This window comes from Acomys minous (assembly GCF_964271855.1).
Source record: "Acomys minous genome assembly, chromosome: 15".
Lineage (NCBI taxonomy): Eukaryota > Metazoa > Chordata > Mammalia > Rodentia > Muridae > Acomys > Acomys minous.
This window is the reverse complement of record NC_140497.1, coordinates 25,595,337-25,620,951: the sequence shown is the minus strand read 5'-3', so window position 1 is coordinate 25,620,951 and position 25,615 is coordinate 25,595,337. Positions and strand designations below refer to the sequence as shown.

The 25,615-nt window shown below is 44.7% G+C and overlaps 1 protein-coding gene across 2 annotated transcripts; it reads right to left on the bottom strand.

The window, feature by feature from the left end:
• Positions 1–2,076: 2,076 nt before the first annotated feature.
• On the bottom strand, positions 2,077–12,237 carry PPP1R3B (protein phosphatase 1 regulatory subunit 3B). Of its 2 annotated transcripts, none has more exons than XM_084758650.1 (2): positions 12,152–12,237; positions 2,077–4,214 (listed from the first exon to the last, which is right to left on the bottom strand). In XM_084758650.1, the coding sequence occupies exon 2, from the start codon at positions 4,187–4,189 to the stop codon at positions 3,332–3,334; it is 858 nt and encodes a 285-aa protein (XP_084614776.1). In that variant the 5' UTR covers positions 4,190–4,214; positions 12,152–12,237; the 3' UTR covers positions 2,077–3,331. The 2 variants fall into 2 exon arrangements, with proteins under 2 accessions (XP_084614776.1, XP_084614775.1); XM_084758649.1 differs by lacking the exon at positions 12,152–12,237 and adding an exon at positions 11,231–11,339.
• Between the last annotated feature and the right edge of the window lie 13,378 nt (positions 12,238–25,615).

The following is a 25,615-nucleotide window of genomic DNA, read 5'->3' as shown; positions in this document are numbered from 1 at the left end:
ATACAGAAAAAACAAAACAAAACAAAAAAAAAACCATCCATACTTGTGATTTTTAAAGTGCATTTCCCCTCTACCATTGTATACAAAAATAGTTCTTAAAAACATGCAGAAGTTTCTGGACAAGGCACTTTAAAGCGTACAATGATGACAAGTCGTCAGTTGAATATTCACATTAAAGCAGAAGTGTGACATCATCACGTGTGTATTCTAGAAGTATCCTCGTGCCCCCAGAGGGGCTCTGGGAACTAGCAGCAAAACCGTGGAAACAGTCACAGCTTTGCAGGTTGAGCTGAGGGGACCTAACAGACCTCAGCAGGAGAAACTACTGCTCTCTTACCTGCTGTTCCCTACTTCAGGAACACCACCAAAGTGTCTTCGGGTGAATCTGGAAGATTCCACCATAGGTAAGATCCCATGACTTCCAGGACATCTTATCTCCAGTTTCTGTGATCTGCCAGGAGACACCGTTATATGCAGACCTTCCCAGAACAAAGAGCCACCAAGACTATATATCTCAGGGATAAAATATCTCCCACCAATGACTCAAGCTGCTTCCGTTTCTGGAGGACCCACAGGCTTCTATTATTTACTAGCTCTCCTATAAAGGATTCTTGTAACACTCGAATGTTCCTTGCAAGCAACATTAAAAACTTGGTTATCATATAAGCTTTTATAGTCCAGCTTATTTATTGTACCCATTTTTTTTTTCAAAAGCAAGCGCAGGGGAATTGGGGAAAATAAATACGCAACACAAAATGGAGTTGCCATCCCTTCCTGGATTACGGCGTCTGGGGGTTCCGGGGCCATTCATCACCATAACCAAGACTCTCAGGAAGGCAGAGCTCCAGATCAAGTTTGCAGGGGGGGGGGGATCCTCAAGCAAGGGGCCTGTCATCGTCTGAGGTGTGTAGGTTTGTCTACAACGGCGAACTATGATTATGAATGGAGCATGGAGTCTCTCAATGCAGCTCCCAAGGCTAATCTCAGAGTCATGGGACAGACTGGGTCAAAAGCAGGACCGTGCTGGAGGCAGAAAACAGAAGAAAAGGGTCTTTGGAGTTTCAGTGATTGACGGCCTTGATGAGGGAAGCCAAGCAGACGGGCTGCTTCAGCAGGAAGGGTCCTGGCAAGCAGGTGAAGACATGCCGGCCAAGCTGAGCCGTGGGCTGTGCACCCCAGGTGTGTTGGCAGGGGTGGGAGGTGAGGGGGGGGGGACTTTCAATCAGTGCCCCTAGCAAGAAAGCTGGGGCAAATCTGGGTAAAAAGGGGGTGATGGTGGTTATGTCTGTTTTAGGAGAGACACATAACACAGAATTACCATTTTTCCTCTTTTGACACAGAATGAAGATCATCGCTCCATAGCACTGAGCAGACCTTACTCTGTAGTTATTCGGGGCCCTTTTCTCCTGAAAATGATCTCTAGTCTGAGAATCTGTAAGTTACAAGGCCCCTGGCTGCCTTCTTTCTTAACACAAGATAAAATGTTCAACCCGTAAGAGATTGGTTTTTGCTTCCATCAAATTTAGTCCTAGCAGCTCTGGTCACCAAATCCAGAACTTTTAAAGAACATCTATATATGATACATCTGTAAGCGGATATATGATAGGCTTCGATCAAACACAACCTCTACCCAATTTCAGCCTAACTTACAAAGGTGGATTTCCCCACAGCTATCAGCATGCAAAGCGAGTGCTACCCACATGGGAGAGGCACCAGACACAAAGCACGGATCACACACTAGTATCAGTTTTAGGAATAAGATATCATACAAAATAGCATTTAAAAAGTCTAAACGCTTTAAACTTCAAAAGTGAAAAAAATTAAGATAAAAAATAAACCACACATGCCAGGATCAAAAACACTTGACACCTGCTTGACGCTAACGTATGAAGCCAGAGAGCACAGAGCCACGTCAAACGGCCCCATCTCTGAACTCATGAAGCTCTGCACTTTTTTTCCTCTTGTCTCCGGGAGACCTTACTTCAGTTAAAAAAAAAAATTAAACAGACTTCTTTTACTAAACTGCTAAAACAGAACACCACCCCTAAATTTTTACAAATATGCATGTAAAAATAGTTTTCAGTCTTTCCTATAATTTTAATTTACCCAAGAGAAAAATCACAGGTTTTGGGGGTCCGCCCAACAGTATAAAAGTTCCAGGAGTCTCAAAAATAGCATTTGATAATGCACTGCAGTCCAATGAGATTAAGAAAAAGTCATGCTTCAGAGTTGACGAACATTTAAAATAACATAGAAACACTTGGTGAGGTTTTTCTCCCCTATCCCTTTACAATACACACCATAAATAAAAACACCCAATCAGTGTCCTTGGGGGTTTGTAAAAGCATCCTGAATATGACTGTAGACCGCAGACAAACCTAAGCATTTTCTGGAGGCTTCGAGGATATGCCAGACATGCTATTTGAAAGTCTCAGACACAGCATTTGAAGTGGATGCTCCAGGAGAGGAGAGCTATGACTCTCTAATAACAAAATCAGCTCACACACCAGCCAGGCCGGTGAAATGGGTCTTGATGTCTTCTGGTAACTCGAGGTGAAATTGAGTGCTTAGAAAGCTTCCCCAAAATCTAGGAGGAAAAGCTAAAAGTTATGACTGTCCCACCTTGTTACACTGCTGTGCCCCATGACCCCACGCAGGGACCAGTGACTTTCCAGTAACTGGTACGTTGCTCTCTGCTGGAATATAAAGGAGGTGTCAGGGCAGGACGAGGGGGTGAGGAAATGCCTACGCTGGCCACAAGCTACTTAAGCTTTGATAGTCTTGTCTGCACGGACTGTGGCAGGGTGGGAGGCAGAAATGTAGAACATGACGTGGCCCAGAAATGGGCTGCCCCAGTCCCTCTTCTGAGGCTGCTGGTTGGGGGAGGGGGGGGCAGGGATCGGCTCCGAGTACATGTGGAATGAAGGCAACACGTGGAAAAGTGGGGGCAGGGAGGGTCGCCCCCCCAGGTCAATGGTAAGCCTGGAAAAGGCTGGAGATTTGGCTTCTGGGTGACTGACTTTCTAAGAGCGGAGGAGAGGCCAGCTTCCTCCGTTCTTGCCAGCTTGGCTCCTCTCCAGACCCTTCTGGCACCATCCCGTGCATTCCCTTGTGGCCAACCCGGATGCCGCAGAGGATCAGCACACCTCCCCTCTTCTGGGCAAGAAACCAGTTGTGATGGAAACGCGCTGGACTTGCTGGTTTAAGAAAAAGGTGAACAGGAGCCTATCTTTTCAAAAACCATGCCTAACGGGCAGTTCAACTTCACTCTTGTCTTGCGTTCTCTCCTCCATCTTGATCAGAGCGACAGACAGACTGTCAAGCGCAGGCATTAGTAGTAGGGCCCCAGCTTTTCATAGCCCAGATAACTAGGCCACTCTGGAAACAGGCCAAAGGAACACCGAGGGCTTCCAAACTGGTCAAAGGATATTCCGAAATCCGGTCCATTGTACGGCTCAATCATTCCCTGAGTGGATCGGAGTTCAGCCCGGATGATCCTGTAGTTTTTGCCTTTGTTGCTGTCCCAGTAGGCCTGGCCGTTACACTCAAAGCACACGGCAAACTCCATCCTTTCATAAGACTGAATCTTCTCAGGTAAGCTGATGTCAAAGGAGAACGTGTCCCGGTCCGAACCAGCATACGTGTCCTTCACGTACTGACAAGGGAAGTCGGTGAAGTTTTTCCAGGTGTCGAAGGTCATTCTGATCTTCACCACTTTCTCGAATGCCAGGTTCTGGACCTTCACGGTCCCCGCGATGGCTTTGTCCTTCAGCACACAATTTTCGAGGCAGACATGGTTGGTCTGAAGCCGATTTCTGAAGTCTAAGTAATCCGCGGAAGGCTGCGGGAAATCCAGAACAAAGCTCTCGCTCTCCGCTGTCGTCAGACTCACGATGTTGTCTAGGAGCTCTGTGATGTTAAAGGGAATATCTAGCGGGTCATCGAATTCTGAGAACACTTTGACCATTGTCAGGGCCAGCCCCTGGTTGTCGGCGAAGGACACCCGCTTTTTCGTCTTCTTCTCCTGCACGGTGGGGGCCGCCATTCCGCTGCTGCCTTCATCTTTGCTGCCCAGCTGAATACAAGGCCGCAGTGGCTTGCTCAGTTTGGGGGAGATCTTGAAAGTGAAGCGCTCCCTGCGCAGAGAAGGGGCCATGCTGCTGTAGCTGTACTCGATGTCCACAGCCATCACTCTAGGCAAGCAAGCTAGAAGTCTGGCAAAAGGGAGATGAGAGAAAACGGAAAAGAGGTCAGATAGATGTTTAAAGCCTTTTTTTTTTTCAGGCAGAGACCGACAAACAATGTTGCCTTTCTTCCGGGCTCATGCTCCGGTGTAGTGCCACAGGTTTCAGCAGAGACTGTGTTGGAGGGGGGCACCAGCTCGGGGTGAGGGGCAGGGATGGAAAGTAAAGCTAAGATTAAAACCAACAAAGAAAAGAGCAGGGAACTCAATCATTTCAAGCCTAATTCATGAGGGTTTTCTGCAGAGATGTGTTACGGCCTCCTGTATGCTAATATGCCACTGAGGAAAATAAAAAAGGGCATTAAGAATTATAGTTTCCAGCCAGGCAGTGGTGGTGCATGCCTTTAATCCCAGCACTCGAGGCAGAGGCAGGTGGATAGCTGTGAGTTTGAGGCCAGCCTGGTCTACATTACTGCCATGATGCGATGGATTTCTTGAATGTATTCCTCCTTTGGAATTTAAGAGTTGTCTTTTGATGGACATTTATTTCCCCAGTTCCTCAATGCCCAGCATCTGGCAGCCACCATAGATTCTACATATGTGCACTTGGCTTTCTGTGGTTGGCTTATTGCACTTAGCACGGTGCCTTCTAGGCTCATCTCCATGTTTCTATGACGACACTATTTCATCCTTGTCTACGACTGAGCAGCACACCACTGTCTATACATATTCTTTGTCCACTCACCCACGGCGAGACACTTAGCTAGATTTCATATGTTGGGTGTTCCATAGTTACATGACTATGGAACTACGGATGTCACCTCAACATATTAATTTCCTACCCTTTGAACACACTTCCTGTAGTAGCATCACTGAATCACATGGTCATTTTAAATTTTTTTAGAAACCCCACAGTATTTTCTGTAGTGGTTGCATTAATTTGCATATCCACCACTTTTATCTTTTTGAAAGATAACCATTCTAACAGGTATAGAGTGTGATCTTATAGCTTTAACAATAAATACTCACTTAATCCAATATAAAAGCATCAAATTTATAACATAAATATTGACTTGGTGTTTAGCATGTATCAGGCATTAAGCTATTATACATTGAGACTCAGTGATGAAAATGGGCACAGACTTATTTTCACCAAACTTATGGGAGGTTTTTGTGTTCTGGTATACTTTTCTTTTGAAAAGGAATGAGTAGTTTCTTCATACTTTGACATACAGGTAGATGTTTGCTTGGCTGTAGGCAGTAACAGGTGTCATAAGAATTAAAAGTAGCCCAAAGTGGTGAGAGCTGTGACAAAGTAATTCCCAGCACTCAGGAGGCAAGAGGCAGGAGGATCTCGGTGAGTTACAGGCCAGCCTGGTCTACAAAGCAAATCTACATCAGCCAGGGCTACAAAAGAAACGTTGTCTCAAAAAACAAAAACAAAAAAGGAAATGTAGCCGGCGTGGTGGCACACGCCTTTAATCCCAGTACTCAGGAGGCAGAGGCAGGCGGATTGCTGTGAGTTCGAGGCCAACCTGGTCTACAAAGTGAGTCCAGGACAGCCAAGGCTACACAGAGAAAACCTGTCTCAAAAAACCAAAAAACAAACAAACAAACAAACAACAACAACAACAAAACCAAAAAACACCACCACCAACAAAAAAAAACAAAAACAAAAAAGGAAATGTAATCACACTAGAAGACATTTAATTACCTTAATTAAAGCCATATTTTTCTGTAAGCAAGAATATAAACAAACCCCAAAAGATTACAAACTTGGAAAATATTTTTCAAAAAGCATGACAATTAGGAGTTATTAATTTGAAATATAGAATTCTTACAAAGTAGTAACAAAGTCAAACAGTCCACACAGAAGAATGAGCAAAGAAAAAGAACATTAACAGATGCTACATTAAAAAAAAAAGTGGCTCACGAATATACAAACTGTGTGGTCTTAAAAGTAATTTAAGAAACTCAAGTGGACGTTGAATCTGATGGCTCATGCCTGCAACATTAGCTACTCAGAAGGCTGAGGGAGGAAGTTCAATGCTTGCCTGGACTCAATAGTGAAATTATGTCTATAATAAATTAGTTAAGACCAAAAATAAAGAAAAGTTACATTGGAAATGCCTGTTTTTACCTAGTGGATTAGCAAAGAATTATAAGACAAGATCTTTTTTTATTATCAAATTGGTATAATCTTTCTAGATGCTCTTATCATTTTACTCCGATAGTGCATACAATATTATTTACCCTAAATAAATAATTAAAAAGTACAGAAATTAACAGAAGGAGAAGTAATGAGAAAATGCCCACTAAGGATGCCACATAAAATCAACTGTGCCATGTCCACTAAATTTTATACCACTAAATTCATTATTAGAAAAAGTATTTAAATGGCATGGAAAATGTACTTATGTTTTGGACTTTATTTGTGTTTTGCTTTTCCGAGAAGGGGGGGTGTGTGTCTCACTATATAAGCCTTGTTGAACTAGAACTAAATATGTACAACAACCAGGCTAGCCCAAAACTTAACCAGGCTAGCCCAAAACTTAACCAGGCTAACCCAAAACTTAATCAGGCTAACCCAAAACTTAACCAGGCTAGCCCAAAACTTAACCAGGCTAGCCCAAAACTTAACCAGGCTAACCCAAAACTTAATCAGGCTAACCCAAAACTTAACCAGGCTAGCCCAAAACTTAACCAGGCTAACCCAAAACTTAACCAGGCTAGCCCAAAACTTAACCACGCTAGCCCAAAACTTAACCAGGCTAACCCAAAACTTAGAGATCTGCCTGCCTCTCTTTCCCAAGTGCTGGGATTAAAGGTGTGGGCCACTGTGCCTACCTAAAATTTTTATCATGTACTATTAACGTGAAAAGGAGCAAAGTTGTACACGAATTCCAGATATAAGAGAAAATATTATGTATGCAGAAAGATGAGCAGAGATACACTACACTCTCATTGCTTTTGCTTCACATGGTTTTAGCTCTTTATGTTCAATCGTGGTTCAAAAAATTACTAAAACAAAGATTCCGTAAGTAAGCGGTTGATACGTTTAAATTGCGCATCATTCATTCTGAGCTATCCCCACCTGGTGGAGTCTCGCTCCTTCCTCAGAAGTCAATCGTCCCATAGCCCACATGTCCATGATACATATGCCACCAGCCCATCAGGGACCTGTAGCCATCTAGGATATCAGCCTACTTCAGGATTACAAGGTGGTTGTTCAAGGCACCTTTAGTTTACTTAATAATCAATCACCCTAAGGAAGAAGGGCAGTGATGTGAGCGAGGTACGTGGGCATATAACATAGAAAGAGAGATGACCTCTGGAACTGTGGAGCAGTGCTGCAGAAAGTATAGAAAAATACATAGAGTATTCTGGGCTTTCGGATGCCTGGGAGCCTTATTATGCATCGCCTGCAGATAGTAGGGACCATTCTATGGTTAAAAATGTCAGACTATGCATGTGACATATTTCCTTAAAGTTGTTTCCTGCTTTGTGTTTCCTTATAGCTTCTAAAACAATACTGCTTCTATAATCAGGGGGAAAAAAATGACCGTAAGAAAACATTCAAAACTACTCTGACACTTAACCTCACTAAAGCCAAACATCTTTTTATCCTTCTCCTTACAATGGCAGATTTATAGGACACTTAACAATGGTCTGAGCTGAAGAAAGAAGCTAGTAATAAAACCTGGATTAAAATCTCAAATCTGGCTGGCTGGTGGTGGTGGTGCATGCCTTTAAGTCCAGTGCTCTGGAGGCAGAGGCAGGTCTTTGAGTTCAAGGCCAAGCTGGTCTACAGATCGAGTTCCAGGACGTGTCAAGTCTGAGATTATAATTTCCAAACATCTGCCGTCTTCTGGCTAAAGTGAAGGGATGAGGCTAGTAAAGGTGTCATGTGGCAGGGATAGGCCTGGCTCGCGGGACACCATGGCTACCTGAAAAGTAAAGTCTTTTGACAAGTTGCTCATCTTTTGGCAACTGCTGGGGGACTATGCATACTCTTACTAAAATACTCTTTCTTTCAACTTCTGAATCTGATTAACCAAATACATAGTGAGGGAAAAAAATGGCCCTGGAGTGGTGGCGCACACCTTTGATCCCAGTGCCTGGGAGGCAGAGGCAGGCAGATCTGTAAGTTCAGGGCCAGCCTGATCTACAGAATGAGTCCAGGATATCTAGGACTACACATAGAAATCCTGTCTCTGGGAAGAAAAAAAGAAAAAAAAAAAGGAGAGGACACACACACACACACACACACAGAGAGAGAGAGAGAGAGAGAGAGAGAGAGAGAGAGAGAGAAGGGGGGAGGGAAAGAGGACAGAGAACAAAGACGTATCAGGCTCTCTCTTTACTTTTTGTTTTGTTTATATACACTGGCTGTGTGGGTGCAAGACGCCTGCTTATCCTGCCTTGCCTTTGCATCTGCGTGCTTTCCCAAGTGGCCGTAGCTAAGGGCTTCTTGCACCCACAAACCCAGTGTCTCACTACTTCCCTTCTAGTTAAGGAAGCAATCCCGTGAACAGATTCAGAACACATCTGCTGGGTCTGATCTTATGTCCGCGCACAAGACTGTCCCTGGACAGGGGAAATTAGGACTGAGCTGGCTTTGCCAATGATCAATGTGTTGACTAACTCGTTTGTTTTTTTTTTTAAAGGATTTAACAAATTGTCTGAGTTTTAGTTATTCATGTCCACTGCAAAATTTTATGTTAGAACTACTCTCCCATTTCAACGTTCCGTGCTCTGTTTAAATATGCGTTACAACTGAACACCACTCGCACAGCAGTTCCTTCTCTGCATTCCAGCCCTCCCTGCTGCCCACCCCTGAAAAGCTGGGAGTGAGTGGGGGGAAGAGAAATCCCTCCCCCATAGGCACTTCCTCCTGGCTTGAGTCAGCACAAGGACGGGTGTCCCTTGTCCCTCGGTAGCTCCTCAAAGCTTGAGGACCAGCCTCAGCCACGCTTTCCTGAAAGGGTTTTTCCCTTTTTCTTTTTCTTTTTAGCAGCTTGTTAGAAAATGGTGCAAAATTCTCAAGCTACTGTGGAAGCAGAGTACCAACGCCCGCCGGAGACTCTGCTGCTCCTTTGCAACACAGGAGAGCACGCACGATCTTGCATTCTGGTCTTTCGGGTTAAAGAGTGGTGCTGAAGGCATTGGCCAGCTTGTACTACCGGACCCTAAGGATGGACACTTGCCATGGGGACTCCCTTTGTTACTGAACTGTAAGAACCAGCCGAATTGAGGTTGGAGAGATGTGTTTCTAATCAGAGCCAGAGCTAAGGAGACAATCCTATGAGCATTTTCACAAACCTCCACACACACACCCGTTTTTTTGTTTGTTTGTTTGTTTGGTTGGGTTTTGTTTTTTTTTTGCAAGACTCATCCATGAAAGGCAAATATGAGGCTATGATGGCCCAGGAGTTACCGCTGGGACTCCTGCCCTGTGAAATTGCATAAGCAGGCCTGGCTTAGAAGCCCTTCATGCTGTCTGGATGTCGCCATCGCTACAGGTTAAGGACATTTGCCCTTGTGGCCTCTCTCCAGGGTATAATGTGATGGTCGGCCTCAGGGAACAGTCTGCCAGCTTTTATTAACCAAGAATCAGCGCACCAAAGTGCTTGTTGGAGTTTAGCTTTCCTGACTTTCTGCTCGGAGTGTCCCCACATCCCAATGAGGAGAATGGCCACTCAGAAGTACTCCCAGAAACTGAGACAGGCAGTAAAGCCCGCTAAAAGGAAGACACCTGGATAGGTGCTTCAGGAAACACATTCACACCCGCACATGACTTGATATACCTCAGCCTTCTAGTGCCTCCAACCCTGACTGCTCCAGCCTTGCCTTCTACGGAGGAAACAGGCAGAAACAGAGACCGGGGATGCCCCTCTGCGCAGTGGAGGGTGACTTAGGCTCCGGACACCACTAGCAGGACCCGCTCCTGAAAGCATGAGGAGCTATTTCCCCCAGGACAGGCACATACTTTGCTTTCACACGGAAGCCTCAGAGGTTGCCTGCCTCTGATGAGGGCCTGGGCCACGTCTGGGGACTCTTGCAGAAACACCTTCCCTGTTCTAGGGAAGTGATGTGATCTTTCAAGATACCGGCCAGTCTAAAGATATTTAAGATTGACATGCCTGAACATAAAATAGCCCCACGACCTTGCTAGTTTGAAGCAACTGAGCTTCTGGTTGTGCCTTTTTTTCCGTACCTCTTCCTTCCCCGACGTGAAAACTAGATTAGAAGTAGCCCACCCACAACCAGGTCGCACGACACCAGCGTTCACTCCTTCCCCGTTCAGCAATTCTCTCCCCAAATGCTTAGCTGATTACACGTGTAAAGTTGGCATCGTTTCCCCCACAGACACTAATTATTACAGCCTTTAACGCATACCCCTCAATCCTTGGAAATAAATGTTTGTGAATAGAAGTGTGTAATGAGCGCTTAGGGAACTCTGCATGAGACAGCCCACACCATCTAATAATGTCCGACGGCAGCCCGCAGAGCACTGGCCTAAGAATGCCTCTGCCCAGCTGAGGTTTAATAAGCGAACTCTAATGGCTCTCTTTTAAGGTCCCTTCCAGCTCTGACCTCCCGGGTTGCTAACAAGGCCCTGTTGATCTGTCCACTAATTTTCTCTTAAATGGCCCTAGTCTACTTCTGTGGTCCACTTTTTCCCTGGCTCTTCGGCATCTCTGCCAAATAGACCATTTCCTTTCCTGCCTAGGCTGAAGAAGTCCTTTTCTCCAGGACACTCAAATTGCAACAGGTCCGCCTTCCAGCAACTCTACAAGTTGCCACTCAAGTCTTTTTTTTTTTTTTTAAAGCTTTCTCGTCTCTCTTTCTCTCTGGGCCTGCCATGCACTATTCTGAAACTTCTGTCTGGTTCAGTCTTTTCTCAGGGTCTAAAAAGGTGGCTGTGAACAAGTCCCTAGGGGCAGGTCGGCGAGTCCCTAACCCACCAGGAATTCTCCCAAGTGTTGTGCCTGCAACCCGCCCCGAGTCCCCCCAGGAGTCTGCTTTGCCTGGGTCGGCACCTACCTCTCCCGCGGCGCCGCAGCCCGGGCCCCTGCTCGCTGGCCTCATGGGGCGACTGCTGCCTGATCTACGTGAGCGTCAGAGTGTCCTGGAGGTAGGGCCTGGGCTTAGTTCCCGGAGACGACCAAGGAGGAGGAGCCCAAGTTATCACACCAGGGCGGGACCTGGCGGCATGACAGCAACAGGCGGGAGCAGCGCCTCGCGAGCACCCCCACGCGGGCTGCCCCGTTCCTGGGTGGAGCTAACCCTAAACCCATCCTCGCCTACTAAGACCGGGGACTACCCAATGTGTGCCTTTGCCTGTGTGCACCAAAGGGTGATCTGAACCAAAGTGGGGAGTAGTAGACGCCAGTCTACACAGATAAATGGAGTCAGGGCTTGGATGCGATTTTCTTACATCTCTGAACGGGAAACTGAGGCTCAAACGACTTGTATTTGGACTACAGATTCCACCGCGGAACAAAACACCTGAAATTCTCCTCCAGAAGTGTCAATTCTCAAGTTAGGGGTGTGCCATGTTAGGATTAGTGACAACTTTTATTCAGAACATCTCCCCAGGGCAGCTTTCGCGGGCTAACCCCGCGCAGGAATCTCGGGGGTCCTCTCTAGGTTCCATCCCAGCTCGGCACGTGGAAGCGACGAACTACCCTAGCTAGAGGATTCTACTACCTGTGAGTCACAGTAAATGGGACGGCAAAAGGTTAAGCGGCAGGGAACTCTTCCGCGCGCCTCTCGCCGCTGATTTCCTGACCCAGCACCTTGAGCTCCAGGGTTGGGGAGGTACGCACCGGGTATAGCTCTTGAGTAGCGAAGGCAGACCCTCCAGCCCGCCCTACCATCTGCGCGGAATGACAGTGGCAGCTACCACCACCGCAAAAGTGGGTCAGGGACTCGTCTCGGTCCCTGCGACAGCAGCCCTCTCACCTGCTCCCTGGATTGCAGCACTCTGAATCCCAGCTCTGGCAGCCCGTGGCGCACTTTTAACTTTCCAGCCACCTCTCCCTACTAAGGGTGTCATCCAAGACTTTTTTTCCTCCCCACATGAATACGAAAGGCAGCCAATGAGCACTCCCGCGATGCAAGCCGCGGACCAATAGCCACACTTGGGACGAGCAGCACTCCGCCACGTGACCTGCAGCGTGCTGCGAGTGTTGGGGCTGCAATCCCGGGTCTGAGAAGCTGGTCACAGTTTCATCTGGAGCCGGGGGGACCCACGCCAAGGGGAGGAGGCGATTTCCTACGGTAGAACGTTTAGCTGTAGAGACCGAATGAGGAGCATAGAGCAAAGTTTCCGCTTACTAGCAAAGTTCTACGGCTCTTAGAGTCCTAGGTGTAGAAGGCATTGTTGTCTTTCCAATGGCCCCGCCTTAGCCTCCAAAAGACAATAGCCTCAGGGTTCACAGGTGGCAGAGACCTTCTCTGAGTGCCCTGAAGCAAGTGTTCTCCACTCCCACCCCATTCCACCTCTGATGTTATCTGCATTTTAGGCAGAAATGTCCGAAGCATTCACTTGGTTGGTAGTTATCACTCTAGCAAATCTAGGCATTATTTTGCAGAACACTACCCTCGCGCTCAGAAGTCCTGAAGACTGAGGATTAGTAAGGCGGGTGTACTTAGGAGAATGCTGTTTAAAGCTTTGATGCTCTTTGTGTTCTATGCAGGATAGTGATTTTAGGAACCAATGACACCTTTTCTTCTGGGTAACTTACTTACCTGAGCTGCCTCTTGAGAGAGACTCATGTTTTGTTTTGTTTTGTTTTTTTAACCTTTAATGAGTAGTAAAATTTCAGGAAGTTGCTAATTGATTCAGGATTGCCAACTTTAAAAAGGTCTAAATCTGTGGGGCGTGGTGGCCCACGCCTTTAATTCCAGCACTCTGGAGGCAGAGGCAGGCGGATCGCTGTGAGTTCAGGGTCAGCCTGGTCTACAAAGCCAGTCCAGGACAGCCAGAAACCCTGTCTTGAAAAAGCAAAAACAAACAAACAAACAAAAACTAAGTCAAGCAAATCTACCTTTTTTTAAAAGCACTAACCTCTTTAACCTCTTTTTCTGTTTTGAAAACAGCCTATTATATAGCTCAGGTTTATCTCCAACCTGACTCTGTAGATCAGGCTAACCACAAACTTGTGGTCCTCCTGGCATGTGCCTCCACTACTGACATTTTTGGTTTGGTTGGTTTGATTTATTTTATTTTATTTTTTTTTGAGACAAAGTTTTTCTGTGGAGCCCTGGCTGTCCTAGAACTCACTCTGTAGACTAGGCTGGCCCTGACCTCGGCAAATGAGAAAAAGAAATAAAAAGGAAGGAGATGACTGCTCCTAGGTACGGTGGAGATGGTTGACTGTAGACTTGAGGAAGAGCATAGCCAGAGGCAGGGACATCTGGAAGAGTCCAGAGTGACTGTGATCCTGAGCTAGACCACGTGAGAGGTGGGAAGGGTGAGCAGAGAAGATGCACTGACCAAGAAACCAAGAGGGTGAAGGGAAGACCAAAAGGGGCGGATAACCAAAATGTCTGGATTCTATAGGAAAAGGCAGCTGGGAAAAGGACAGGCCAGCCTCTAGGCTGGAGAAGTTTCGGGTAGGGGGCAGGGTATGCCAGCCATATCTTTAACAGGTAGGAACTGAGGGATGCTGGGAGAACCTGATGGCCAGGTCTATATTGATATATTAAATAGGCACCTTAGTTATCCATTTGTCTAGGGTTTGAGACCTAAGAGATCTGCCTGTCTCTGCCTCTTGAGTGCTGGAATTTAAGGTCTGTGTGCCACCGTGCCCAACAACCACTAACTTTTTAAAAAGTAACTGTGAGAACAATGGAACACAAGAAGGTCATTCCATCCATTAACTCATGTTAGATGCATTAAAACTTACGGAAACTCTGTTTAATATGAGTCTGGGGGTTTCTCATCTAAGGGATGTGGGAGCAGCTTTCAATATCAGCAGTTATGCAAAACTAAAACACTCATCATGAGTTACAATAGCCTGATATAAATCTAAAGCTCTAATGGGAGCGTCACCAGCCCAAGCCTCAGAAAGAGAACTTCCTTCTTTTCTGATGGGCAGTTGTAATGAAGGACCACCTATGAATCTGCTGGTGCCAACTCGAAATCCCCTTGCCTTAGCTGTAAATTGAAGGTGAAGGTGAATTAAGCCAAGTGCTGGCTACAGTTCCAGAAGAAGTGAGCATGCTTCTGGAGCGAGCCAAGACAGAGCCAATAAGTATTGCAAAATATATGCAGGCAAAGGGTGATCAGAAGACCCTAGCTGGGAAGAAGTTGAGACAAGCAAATATACTTTTATAGGAGGTGGGGTTGGAATCATCCTTCTTACATAGATCTAGGAAGCAGTGGATAATATTTCTCCTGTGGTCCAGATGACTGTTTAAAATCAGGAGAGCAGGCTAAACTTAGTTGTGGGACACCACAGTCTTGGTAGGTCAGAGTGTAGTGTATATGTGTTTGGAAAGGGCTGTCTTTTTCTACAACTAGGATAGAGCCAAGGAGGATGCAGTATCTGAAGGACCTTGGAGAAGAAGACAAGCGTGGAGCCTGAGAGATGACTGGGTGCTTAGACAGGACCGCGTCCTTTCTTTCACTGTATGGCAAAGAAGAGGACAGTGAATGTGGACATTTTCAACCCCTCAGTCTGGCACACCCAGTTCCTCCTTGTAATATCTGGCATGGAATTAGCTCAACATAGATATCCTCTGAGAGTTTCTACTCAGCGGGGGATTAGGACAGATGATAGCACTCGCTGTTGGACTCTAGGTGAGAGTGGTATGGAAGAATGGGGGGATGGAAGAACCCAGAGGGTTCAGGAGCCCCTCAAGGAGACCATCAAGGCTGGCAGACCTGGACAGGGTGGGGAGAATGGGGCTGCACAAACTGTTGCACCAACCAAGGACAATGCAGGCAGTAAACCTAGACCCCTGTTCAGATCTAGCCAATGGACAGCTCATTCCCCATGGTTGTGGGGAGACTGGGCACTGCCTCTGCCATGAACTCTGCTGCCCCCAATGTGATCACTTCCCCTTGGTGGGGAGGCCTGGACACACAGAGAAAGGGGAAGCAGGCTATCCGGATGAGACCTGATAGACTGTGGTCATATGGTGAGGGAGGAAGTCCTCTTTTCAGAGGTCTAGGGGAAGGGAATAGGATGAAAGAGGGAGGGAGGAAAAGTGGGTGGAAACGGGAAGATACAAGTGAGAGGATAACAATCGGGATGCAATCTGAATAAATTACAATTAAACAAAATCTGGGCTGGAGAGATGGCTCAGTGGTTAAGAGCACTGCCTGCTTTTCCAAAGGACCCGGGTTCAATTCCCAGCACCCACATGGCAGTTCCCAACTGTCTGTAACTCCAAGATCTGAAACCAATGCACATAAATTAAAATTAAACAAAAATTATTTTTAAAAAATCTGGCATGGAACTGGCCTCAGTTTCACTTATTAAAAACCACCACCTCCCAAAAAACTAAACCAAAGGACTTAGCAATGGTTAAGCATAGAAATGACTCTTCTTCCACAATTTCCCACAACACACACACACACACACACACACACACACACACAGAGCTGTCAGTAGTAAGACTTCTTCCTTGTCCTGGGCATCTGGCAGCATCAGTTCATATTCATTAAACAACATGTTGAGTAGCTGCCATGCAAACATTCTCAGTAAAATACTTGAAAGCTGAATTACACATCAAAAGAATCATTCACCGTGAATCAAATCTATTTTATTCCAAAGATTCATGGATGATAAGCATTTTAAAATCAATAAATGCAATACATTACAGAACAGATTCAAGGACAAAAATCACAAGGCCATCTCAATAGAAAAAGAAAAAGCCTTTTTTTTTAAACAAAGTCCAACCTGACCTGATGCTAAAAGTCTTGCAGAGACTAAAAATAGAAATAGAAGAGATGATAAAGGGACCTATAACCAACCAAATGGAGAAAGATTCAAATCTTTTTCACAGAAATCAGAAACAAGACAGGTGTGTGTGTCCACTTTCTCCGCTCCTAGTTAGCATTTATAATCTCGATAAAGCACTAAGAAAAGCGAAGGCAATAAAGATGCACACAAGAAAGGAAAGAATCTAACTCTCCCTGTTATACGAGATCCTACAGCCTCCACCTGAAAACTCCTACAGTGATAAACACACTTTGCAAAGTAGCAGGGTACAAAATTAAAACATGAAAAAAACTAGTAGTCTTCCTCTGTACCAATAGCCAAAATTTTGAAAAAGAAATCAGGCATATAATCCCAGTCACAGTCACCTCAAAAAATATATAAATAATATAAATATAAATATAAAGAAAGAAAAATACCTTGTAATAAACCTAATTAAGAAAAGAAAACGATCTCTATATTTAAAAAAATCTTAAATTGATGAAGAAAAATGAACATACTACAAGTTAGAAACCCCCTCATACTCATGGATTGGAAAAATAAATCTGAAGAAAATAACTCTCCTACCAAAAGCCATCTACATATTCAGTGCAATTCTCATCAAAATTTCAATGTCATTCTTCACAGAAACTGAAAAAAACACAATTTCAAACTTCACGCTAAAGCACAGATCCCAGATCGCAAAAGCAACCCAAGGTGGGAAGAGACAAATGCTTTGTCTCTTTCTTATTCATAGATCTTAGCTTTTATATAGGAACATAAATGAAGTATTTATACTTGACATGAAGGTAAAATTGAAATTGTCTATGGAAACAAATAGGACCACAGTGGAGAGGAGGAAGAAGGAGGATGAAGGGGTAAAGAAGAGAATGTACTCAAAATATGCTAAATATTTACAGGAGCATGGCCTTGTGAAACCGTTCTGTACACAGTGGATATGTGGCAATTACAAATCTTTTTTTTTAATGGGAAAATGGGAGAAACACAATTTTACTCCCAAGAAGTACATAAGCTAATACATAACGATTCCCAGTAAAGGAATGTAAGGCAAGTCTCTGTGTTTGGGATGTTGTTTTACTTCTCCTGGGGACATATGAACAAGTGTAGATTCACTCCAAATAAGTCATCAGTAACAGACAAAAGAAAGGATTCCACCTTTGTTCAGGTTAGTGAACCCAAACAATGAGTTTCCGTGGCTGACTCACAGGAGCAGGGATGATACGCTGCATCCCATGCCAGCATGGGACATGTCCTCCTAAAAGATGCATAGGTGAAATCCCAGCTTTGGCTAACTTTCCACTTCTTATATGTTATACTAATCCCTCAAGGCCAGTTCTCGACCTTCCTAATGCTATGACCCTTTAGTAAAGTTCCTCGTGTTGTGGTGATCTCCAACCATAAAATTATTTTGTTATGTTGTGAGTCATAATGTAAATATCTGATATGCGACCCCTAAGAAAGGGTCATTTGATGTCCCCCCCCCAAAAAGGAATTGCGACCCACAGGTTGAGAACCACTGCTAAAGACCATGTGCAGAGGCGAGGAGGAAAGAGCCTCTGGAGAGAGTAACGGCTGGGCTCTCAGGGTCCTTGACTCACAGCACCCTTCCACTAGAAAGTATTAACAGCCTCCTTATTATTAGCAAAGACCTGGTGATCACTGCGTGTCCTACTTATTGTGTGACTTAGGGTCAAGATTCTTCTGTCAATCTGCAGAGCAATGACTCTTGCAGGATGGAGGTAGAGGTAGAGGTGGAGGTGGATTATAGTTGTGATATGGCCAGAGGGAACAGCCACACCCCAACACACCTTAGGGTGTGTGCATCAGCAAGGGTGGTGGAGGACGAGGAAGGGGGAAGGCAGCTGCTTGAGAACTGGCCACTATACAGGTTAAGTTATGGTGGGAAAAGGCAAGGCAGGACTTGGCAGAGATAAAGAATTCTAGAGCCTGGTGTAGAATTTCCTTCCTGCCAATTAAAATGAGGTCCTGTAGCTCTTACCTCTCCCCCCCAGAGATGCTTCTAACTCCAGTGGACAGTGGTTGGCACAGAGACTCACAACTAGAAAATGCACAGAAAAGGTGACTGGAGATGCCAGCCCAAGTGGAACATCGGTATCACCACCTCCCTCGGGGGAGAGAGTGATGTCTCAGAAGAGGGGGCAGGAAGATTGCAAGAGTATGGGGTAGAATAGCTGTGAATTCTTTCTTCTTTCTTCTTCTTCTTCTTCTTCTTCTTCTTCTTCTTCTTCTTCTTCTTCTTCTTCCTCTTCTTCCTTCTTCTTCCTCCTCTTCTTCTTCTCTCTCCCCCTCCTCCTCCTCTTCATCCTCCTCCTCTTCCCCCTCCTCCTCCTCTTTCCCCCTCCCCAAGACAGGGTTTCTCTCTGTAGCCCTGACTGTCCTGGAACTCAGTAGACCAGGCTGTCTTTGGACTAAGAGATCTGCCTGCAGCACTTGCTGTCATGAACCCATGGCAGCGGTGGTTTACTTCATGCACCAGTGGATGGTTCTACACTGCACGCATGGGCAATACTTATTGGGTTCAGTAGATTATTAGAAAAAAAGGGGAGGATACGAAATTGGAAGGGGGCGTAGAGAATCTAGAAAAAATTTGGGAGATGAATACGATCACAATATGTTTTATATGTGTATGACATTTTTAATGACTCAATAAGTAAATTTTTTAGAAAAAGAAACATGAAAACAGGTCATTTTCTGGTTTCCATGTAAAACTATTCTTCTATTCATGTGTTGAATCAGCTTTCTGGCCCAGCAGTGGCAGCACATGCCTTTAGTCCCAGCATCTGAGAGGCAGAGGCAGGCGGATCTCTGAGTTCAAGGCCAGCAGGATCTACAGAGTGAGTTCTGGGACAGCCAAGGCTACACAGAGAAACCTTGTCTCAAAAAACCAAAACCAAAAAGAAAAAAAATAGAACCAGCTTTCTGTTCATTCAGAAAATTTGAAGAAATAACTTAATTTTTAACACAACACTTTGATGCATTTCAAAACTTTCAAAAAAAGAGCTCATCTAAGAGTTGGAAGAGAAACATTTAAGAATATTTTTAGTTTTAATATTGTTCCTCTCCAAGTTATAGTTATTGAAGAAATAAATCTAAATCAGAATAAAGAGGGTGTCGTCATCCTTCTTGGTCAGAATAGAAAGTGGGAAAGACGGGTTCCAAACCTCCCAAAGTCAATTAATATTTAGACAGTGGAGCTGTTTGCACCTGCCAGTACTGCAGATAAGTTCTGGGTGCACTGTGCTACCAGGGGCCCCCTGTCCCTCTCTCACATTCTGCTGACATTGACTTGCAAGGGCCTGCCCTACAGGGATAAGAAGGGTAGGGACTGAGAGGGACATGCAAGCCTCTGTCTGTGTCCAGATGTTGAGTAACCGACAGATCAAAGATCCCAGAAGCTAGCAGACTATTTCCCTCACTGCTGAGGGCTTTTGAGTTTCTGGGTAAAGTTGATGGAGGGCGCACCCTCTAGAAAGATGTGTGGACAGGCTAAAATCAGCTTAAAGGGAGCTCACTTGTCTAGTGTACCCGAAGCCCTGGTTTTATGCCGTAGTAAAAATAGACCAGTAAACAGAGATAAAATCGACTTGAGTGGTGGATTTGCCTTTGGTCAATACCCTCACACCCTAGGCCACTGTTTTGGAATGACGGATAGGATTTCTTTAGTTTGTATTGTTTACTATTTTTGTGATTATAAGCCTGGCACAAGGTCATTGTTGGCATTGTGGAAAGAAAACATAAACAAAAAGCAGAATTCTCATCATTCAATAACAGCTACAAACATATTTCATGCAATGGTATACTTTCATAGTATTAATTAATGTCATTTTAACTGTATTGCTATTGTAATTTTCTTTCTTTCTTTCTTTCTTTTTTGTTTTTTGTTTGTTTGTTTGTTTTTTTGTCTTGTTTTGTTTTGGTTTGGTTTTGGTTTTTCAAGACAGGGATTCTCTGTGTAGCCTTGAGACTGTCCTAGACTTGCCTTGTAGACCAGGCTGGCCTTGAATTTACAGCGATCCGCTTGCCTCTGCCTCCCAAGTGCTGATATTAAAGGTGTGCACCACTACCACCCAGCCTGCTATTGTAATTTTCTAACAAATGTTTCTCTCTGTCTTTGAGTCACGGTCTCACTATGTAGACCAGGCTGGCCCTGAACTCACAGACATCTGCCTGCCTCCGCCTCTTGAGTACTGGGATTAAGAGCATGGGCCACCACACCAGCCTTGACAAACATTTCTTGATATCTCTCTAGTGTTCTTTCTTATACAGAGAATACATTCTAACTGTTTGTTGTTTTTGAGACAGGGCTTCTCTGTGTAGCCTTGGCTGTCCTGGAACTCACTTTGTAGACCAGGCTGGCCTCGAACTCACAGAGATCTGCCTGCCTCTGCCTCCCCAAGTGTTGGAATTACAGGCATGCACCACCTCGCCCAGCATATTCTGTTTAATTTTTTGTGGTGTTGGGGATGGAACTTGGCTTCATGTATCCCATGCGAGTGCTGCATCATCCCTGAGCTATAGTCCTCAGCCTTTACTTCTTTCCTTCTTGTAAAAAAATAAGTTTATTTTTCTCTTTTATGTTTTCCCAGTTGTAAATATTCACCACTTGACAAGTGTTTTCATATTTGACAAGTATCTTCCTATTGAAACCTTTATCTACACTCCTGTTGATTTTCTAGGGCCTGCTTTCCTATGGCCTGCTTTTCAGACTGGAGATGTTCTTCTGACATGTTTCATAATCCCAAAGGTTAGTATTAAATTTTTCATTCTGTCCCTGGGGGGAAATAAGTTAAATGATTCTAATAAGGTCTTGGTTTGTGGACTTTGGATAAATTGCACTCATTTTGAAAAAAAAAAAAGGTTGTATGAGAAGTTTTACAAATGAATTCCGTGCTCTGTACTTGAGCTAAAATAGCCACCTACCTCATTCCTGGCCTCAGCCTGGCCTCTCGGAGTACACAGCCAACTTGGGCTATGAATGGAGACTTCTTCACAGCCCACATTATTAAATGGCAGTCAGTGGTGGCTGGTCAGGGGGAAGGTGGAAAGGACGGGAACTAAACTGGGGACTTCCACTTAGCCAGGTTTACAAAGCATTAGGCAAAGCCCAGTATGTATTAATACCCTGCTTATGTCTCATGCTTATGACTGGTGTGGTCATAAATTACGTTAAAACATGTAATTCAATACACACAGAACACAATGCATAAAGAAACTGCAACCAGAATTTCCTGGCAAGTGGCACGCATTTTTGGGGAGAATAACCTATTAAGCTGCTTTTAGAATTGTGGGTGGCAAGACCCTTGGCTATCTTGTCAGGTCGGGGAGGGGGGTCTCTTGCATGCCTCTGGATGCAAATGACTAGGTGGTGAGCAAGCGCTTCCCACCGTGTTTAAGCGGCTGTACTTGAGCTGATGCGAACCTTTCTGGATCTCACTCTTAGCAACGTGCAACATGAAGTACTCGATTCAGGACTCACCAGGGCAATTAGGAGAAAAGAAACAAGTATTTACATGCAGTGATTCCTAAACTTAGCTCTTCGATTTCGCAGAAGGCTTGGTTTCCTGGCACCCCTTTCCTCTGCAGCGCAAGACTGAGGGGGGAGCATTGGTTGGGACTCCCTGGTTGTCTTCATGATCAACTGACAGCCCCTAGAGAATTTTGACTTAAAGTCTGTATCTTCCTTCTTGGATGCCATGATAAAGATTTCTCCCCATAGTGCACAGGCTAGTCTAGAGTTAGAGGTGAGATAGTTGAAACTAGGATTTTGGAGTGTTAAGACATCCATGTATTCATTGCCCATCAGACACACACACACACACACACACACACACACACACACACACACACAGAGAGAGAGACACTGATGCAGAGAGGGACCATCACCTAGTGAATCTATTTCCACTACTGTATTATAAAACTGAGGATAACAGCACATTTGTTATAGAGGCTACTCAAGTTTCTTATAAGCTTACACCTCACCGAAGAACAATCTGACAGCGATTAGCAGGAGTCTCCCTTCGGGAACAGCCAGGACTATAAACTACATAAAACCAAACTTTTCCAGCCTTGGCGACTGCTACAACAATATATTAAGATCTAACAAAGCTGTTGGGCAACATTGTTGCTTCTCTTCTCTTAACTCCTTGGTCCTTTTCAAAGGCCTGGCCTTTCATGTCATGTTATTTTTCTCTGGCTCCATTGCTTCTAAAAGTGCAGTCATTTATCAAACCTGGCTTGACTTTTGTTCTTTTTCCTTTCATTCTTTTGCCCTTCCTTCCTTCCTTCCTTCCTTCCTTCCTTCCTTCCTTCCTTCCTTCCTCTCCCTCTTTCTGTTTTTCCTTTCTTTCCTTCTCCTTCTTCTATACTGATCTTTAGTTTAAAAAACAGAAATTTCTCTCTCTTAATACTAGTAAAGAAATGTTTTTCTGTCACGTCCTGCCTTATGAAGTCATCCAGGAAACCTTGGGCTCAGTCTCTAGAGATGTTGATGAGGACAAAGGTATCATAAAATATACGAGGAAGTTTTGGTTTAACTTTCTGCTAAAATTCCCAGGAAGACATTAAAAAAGGCAAAGACTCACAAAACCCCTGATGCTCTAAATACAGTGGGGTAAGAGCTTGGACACAGGACCTTGGAGCGGTGACTCTGCCATGATCATCTATGGGCTTTGGGAAAGTGATGCTACCAGCTCCGTTGTCCTTTTCTTGTGCTGACTGTCCAGGGGTTATTCTGAAGATTTTCTGGATCACACTTCAAAAAAAAAAACCTAATTTAGCAGAGTTCACATTTCTTGTTTATCCTAAATACAACAAATTCCAGAAGTGAGCCCTCCATGTGACAAGGTGAACAAGAAGCTGATAGCAAGCGGCGTGGACTCATGAGGACAGAGAAGAAGCCTTTGGCCTGAGCCTCTGGAACCTTCTTAGGATGTTGTACGTGAGCAGCATCACTCCCCATCACCGGAGGAAAGCTTAATCCCACAGCGCATAGGTTTTCAGGCTTCACTCCATTCTAGGATGGCTCTCTCTGAAAACCCAGTCTTGATCTTTCATTCGTGGGAAGTTCTGGACTCTTCCCTGGGAAGGGTCAGGAGCCAAGACTTTAAAAAGAGAAGACCTGCCTATCCTTCCATTGTAGGTGGAAATGCATGAGAGCCAAAATCATATGCCAACACATCTGCTGCTTTTATAGTGAATATAGAGTATTCTAGTGGCTACTCTACAGCCTCCACAGTTAACCAAATACTCCCTCAGTTGATGGTGAATGAATAGGAACACCCAAGACATAGCTTATTTAAAAAGGAAAACAGAGATTTCTCAAGACTGGAAAGAAGCAGCCTTCTGTAGGAGGCTTACTACAAGAAACAAAAGGGAAAAAAATCAAATATTCTTGGCTATAAATGGATGTGATGCACACAGAGAAAAGACTCAGATGAAAAGTTAGGAAGGTATGACGGAGAAGAGATGAAAAGGGATGGCAGGGGGCTGGAGAGATGTCTCAGCAGCTGGGTCCCATGACCTGAGTTTTATTCCCAGCACCCATGTGGCTTCTAAAAAAGCCTGTAACTCCAGTTCCAGAAGGTCTGACACCCTCTTCTGGATTCCATGAGTAATGCAGTGCACAGGCATATGAACAGGAAAAGATATCCATACACATAAAATGAAAATAAATACATCTTTAAGTTAAAAAAAAAAAAAGAAAAATAACGGACGCCAAAAGGCCTGGTTCTATGGCACATGCCTATAGCTCCAGCAATCCAGAAGCTGAGGTAGGAAGATTGGGAGTGCAAGATCAGCTTGATGAGACCTTGTTCCCAAATTAGCTAACAAATATAACCTTCAACAACAGGGGGGAAAAATGGATGGCCAAAAGTGAAGTCAGAAAATCAAAGCCCACTGTGGAGGTGGAAATGAGGGAGACTGACAGTGTTGACTGTGGCATCACTGCCCCGGAGGGTGCTTCTGGAGAAATGTGTAAAGAACATGGCGTAAGAACTGAAAGAGGAGAAAGCCACTGAGAGAAAAGGGAGAAGCGGGACAGGTGACTAGAACGGGAGTCACCCGCAAGAGCTGCAGCATTGTTAAGGGACAGAAATAACTGGTGACAGCTTCAGAGGATTTGTCATGTGTAAGCAGCAGAGGGGAGAAAATGGCGATTGCTGGGCTCCCACCTTCAAACAGCGGTTCTTAACCTGTGGGTCACGACCTCTTTAGAGGTTAAAAAAAAAAAGTCTCAGAGATTTAAAAAAAAAAAGTCTCTGCTGCATATTAGATATCCTGCATATCAGATTTTTACATTAAGATTCATACTAGTAGCAAAATTGCAGTTATGAAGTAGCAACAAAAATAATGATATGGTTGGGGAGTCACCACAACATGAGGAAAGTTGAGAACCACTGCCTTAAAAAGACCCAAATCAGTCCCGTGTGGCGGCGCATGCCTTTAATCCCAGCACTGGGGAGGCAGAAGAAGCATGTGGATCTCGGTGGGTTCCAGCCCGGCCTGGTCTACAAAGTGAGTTCCAAAACAGCCAGGGTTACACAGAGAGACCCTGTGTTAAAAAACAAAGACCCAAGTCTAAACACATACTGGTAACATCTTTGTGCTACAAACACAGATATAGACACAAAGTGCTATGAGGCAACCCCCACCCCACACAAGACACTGACAGAAGACCGAATGCCAGACCGACTTCTAACCTGTGTTGGAAAGAACTACACACCAGAATTGTATACGTAGCCAATTGTTTACATGGCCTTGGCTTCCTGACACTCCCCAGTTTTCTTAGCACATCTCCCGTGTTATGAAATACAGCAGTGAGAGTTGGGGGGGGTGATTATGTCGTATTCACTATGGTGATTTACTTCCTCTGTTGGTTCTAAAGTTGCATGTCTAAGCCTATCGTACAGCTCCTCATTTCTCCGTATTGAGCACACTGTGTTTAAAAAATAAGCCCCTGATCTGGCAGCCAGAAGGCTATTTGCTGCTGAGAAAAAAAGGCCTCCCTCCCTACGGCTTCTTTAACCTCATCTCTCCCACTCCCAGGGTGGCCCTCCTTTTACCTTACCCAGGGGAATGTCTACTTTGTGGGCGTAGTGTTTGCTCAGGTGAAAAGAAAAAAAAAAAAACAACTCAACACACTGAGTCTTTGCGCCTTGATTTCACACCACATGCCAAGTCTGCAGTTTATAAAGGATATTGGGAAACCAGAGATGGTTAGTGTTTGAAAGGAGCTTGTCTTTTTGTACGTCACACTCTACTTACTGGGAAGGAAACTGAGGCCAAGAAAGGTGATGTCACTTACTTGCAGTCACAGTTTTAGAGGGTTCGAACTCGATTCCCTATGGTTTCATTTTCCAGGATTTCTGTACACATGGTCAGCCAGAAGGGTGACTACACACACACACACACACACACACACACACACACACACACACACACTGCTTGTAATATA

Coding starts and splice junctions, on each gene's coding strand:
- PPP1R3B (XM_084758650.1), bottom strand. CDS start 4,189: ATGGCTGTGGACATCGAGTACAGCTACAGCAGCATGGCCCCTTCTCTG.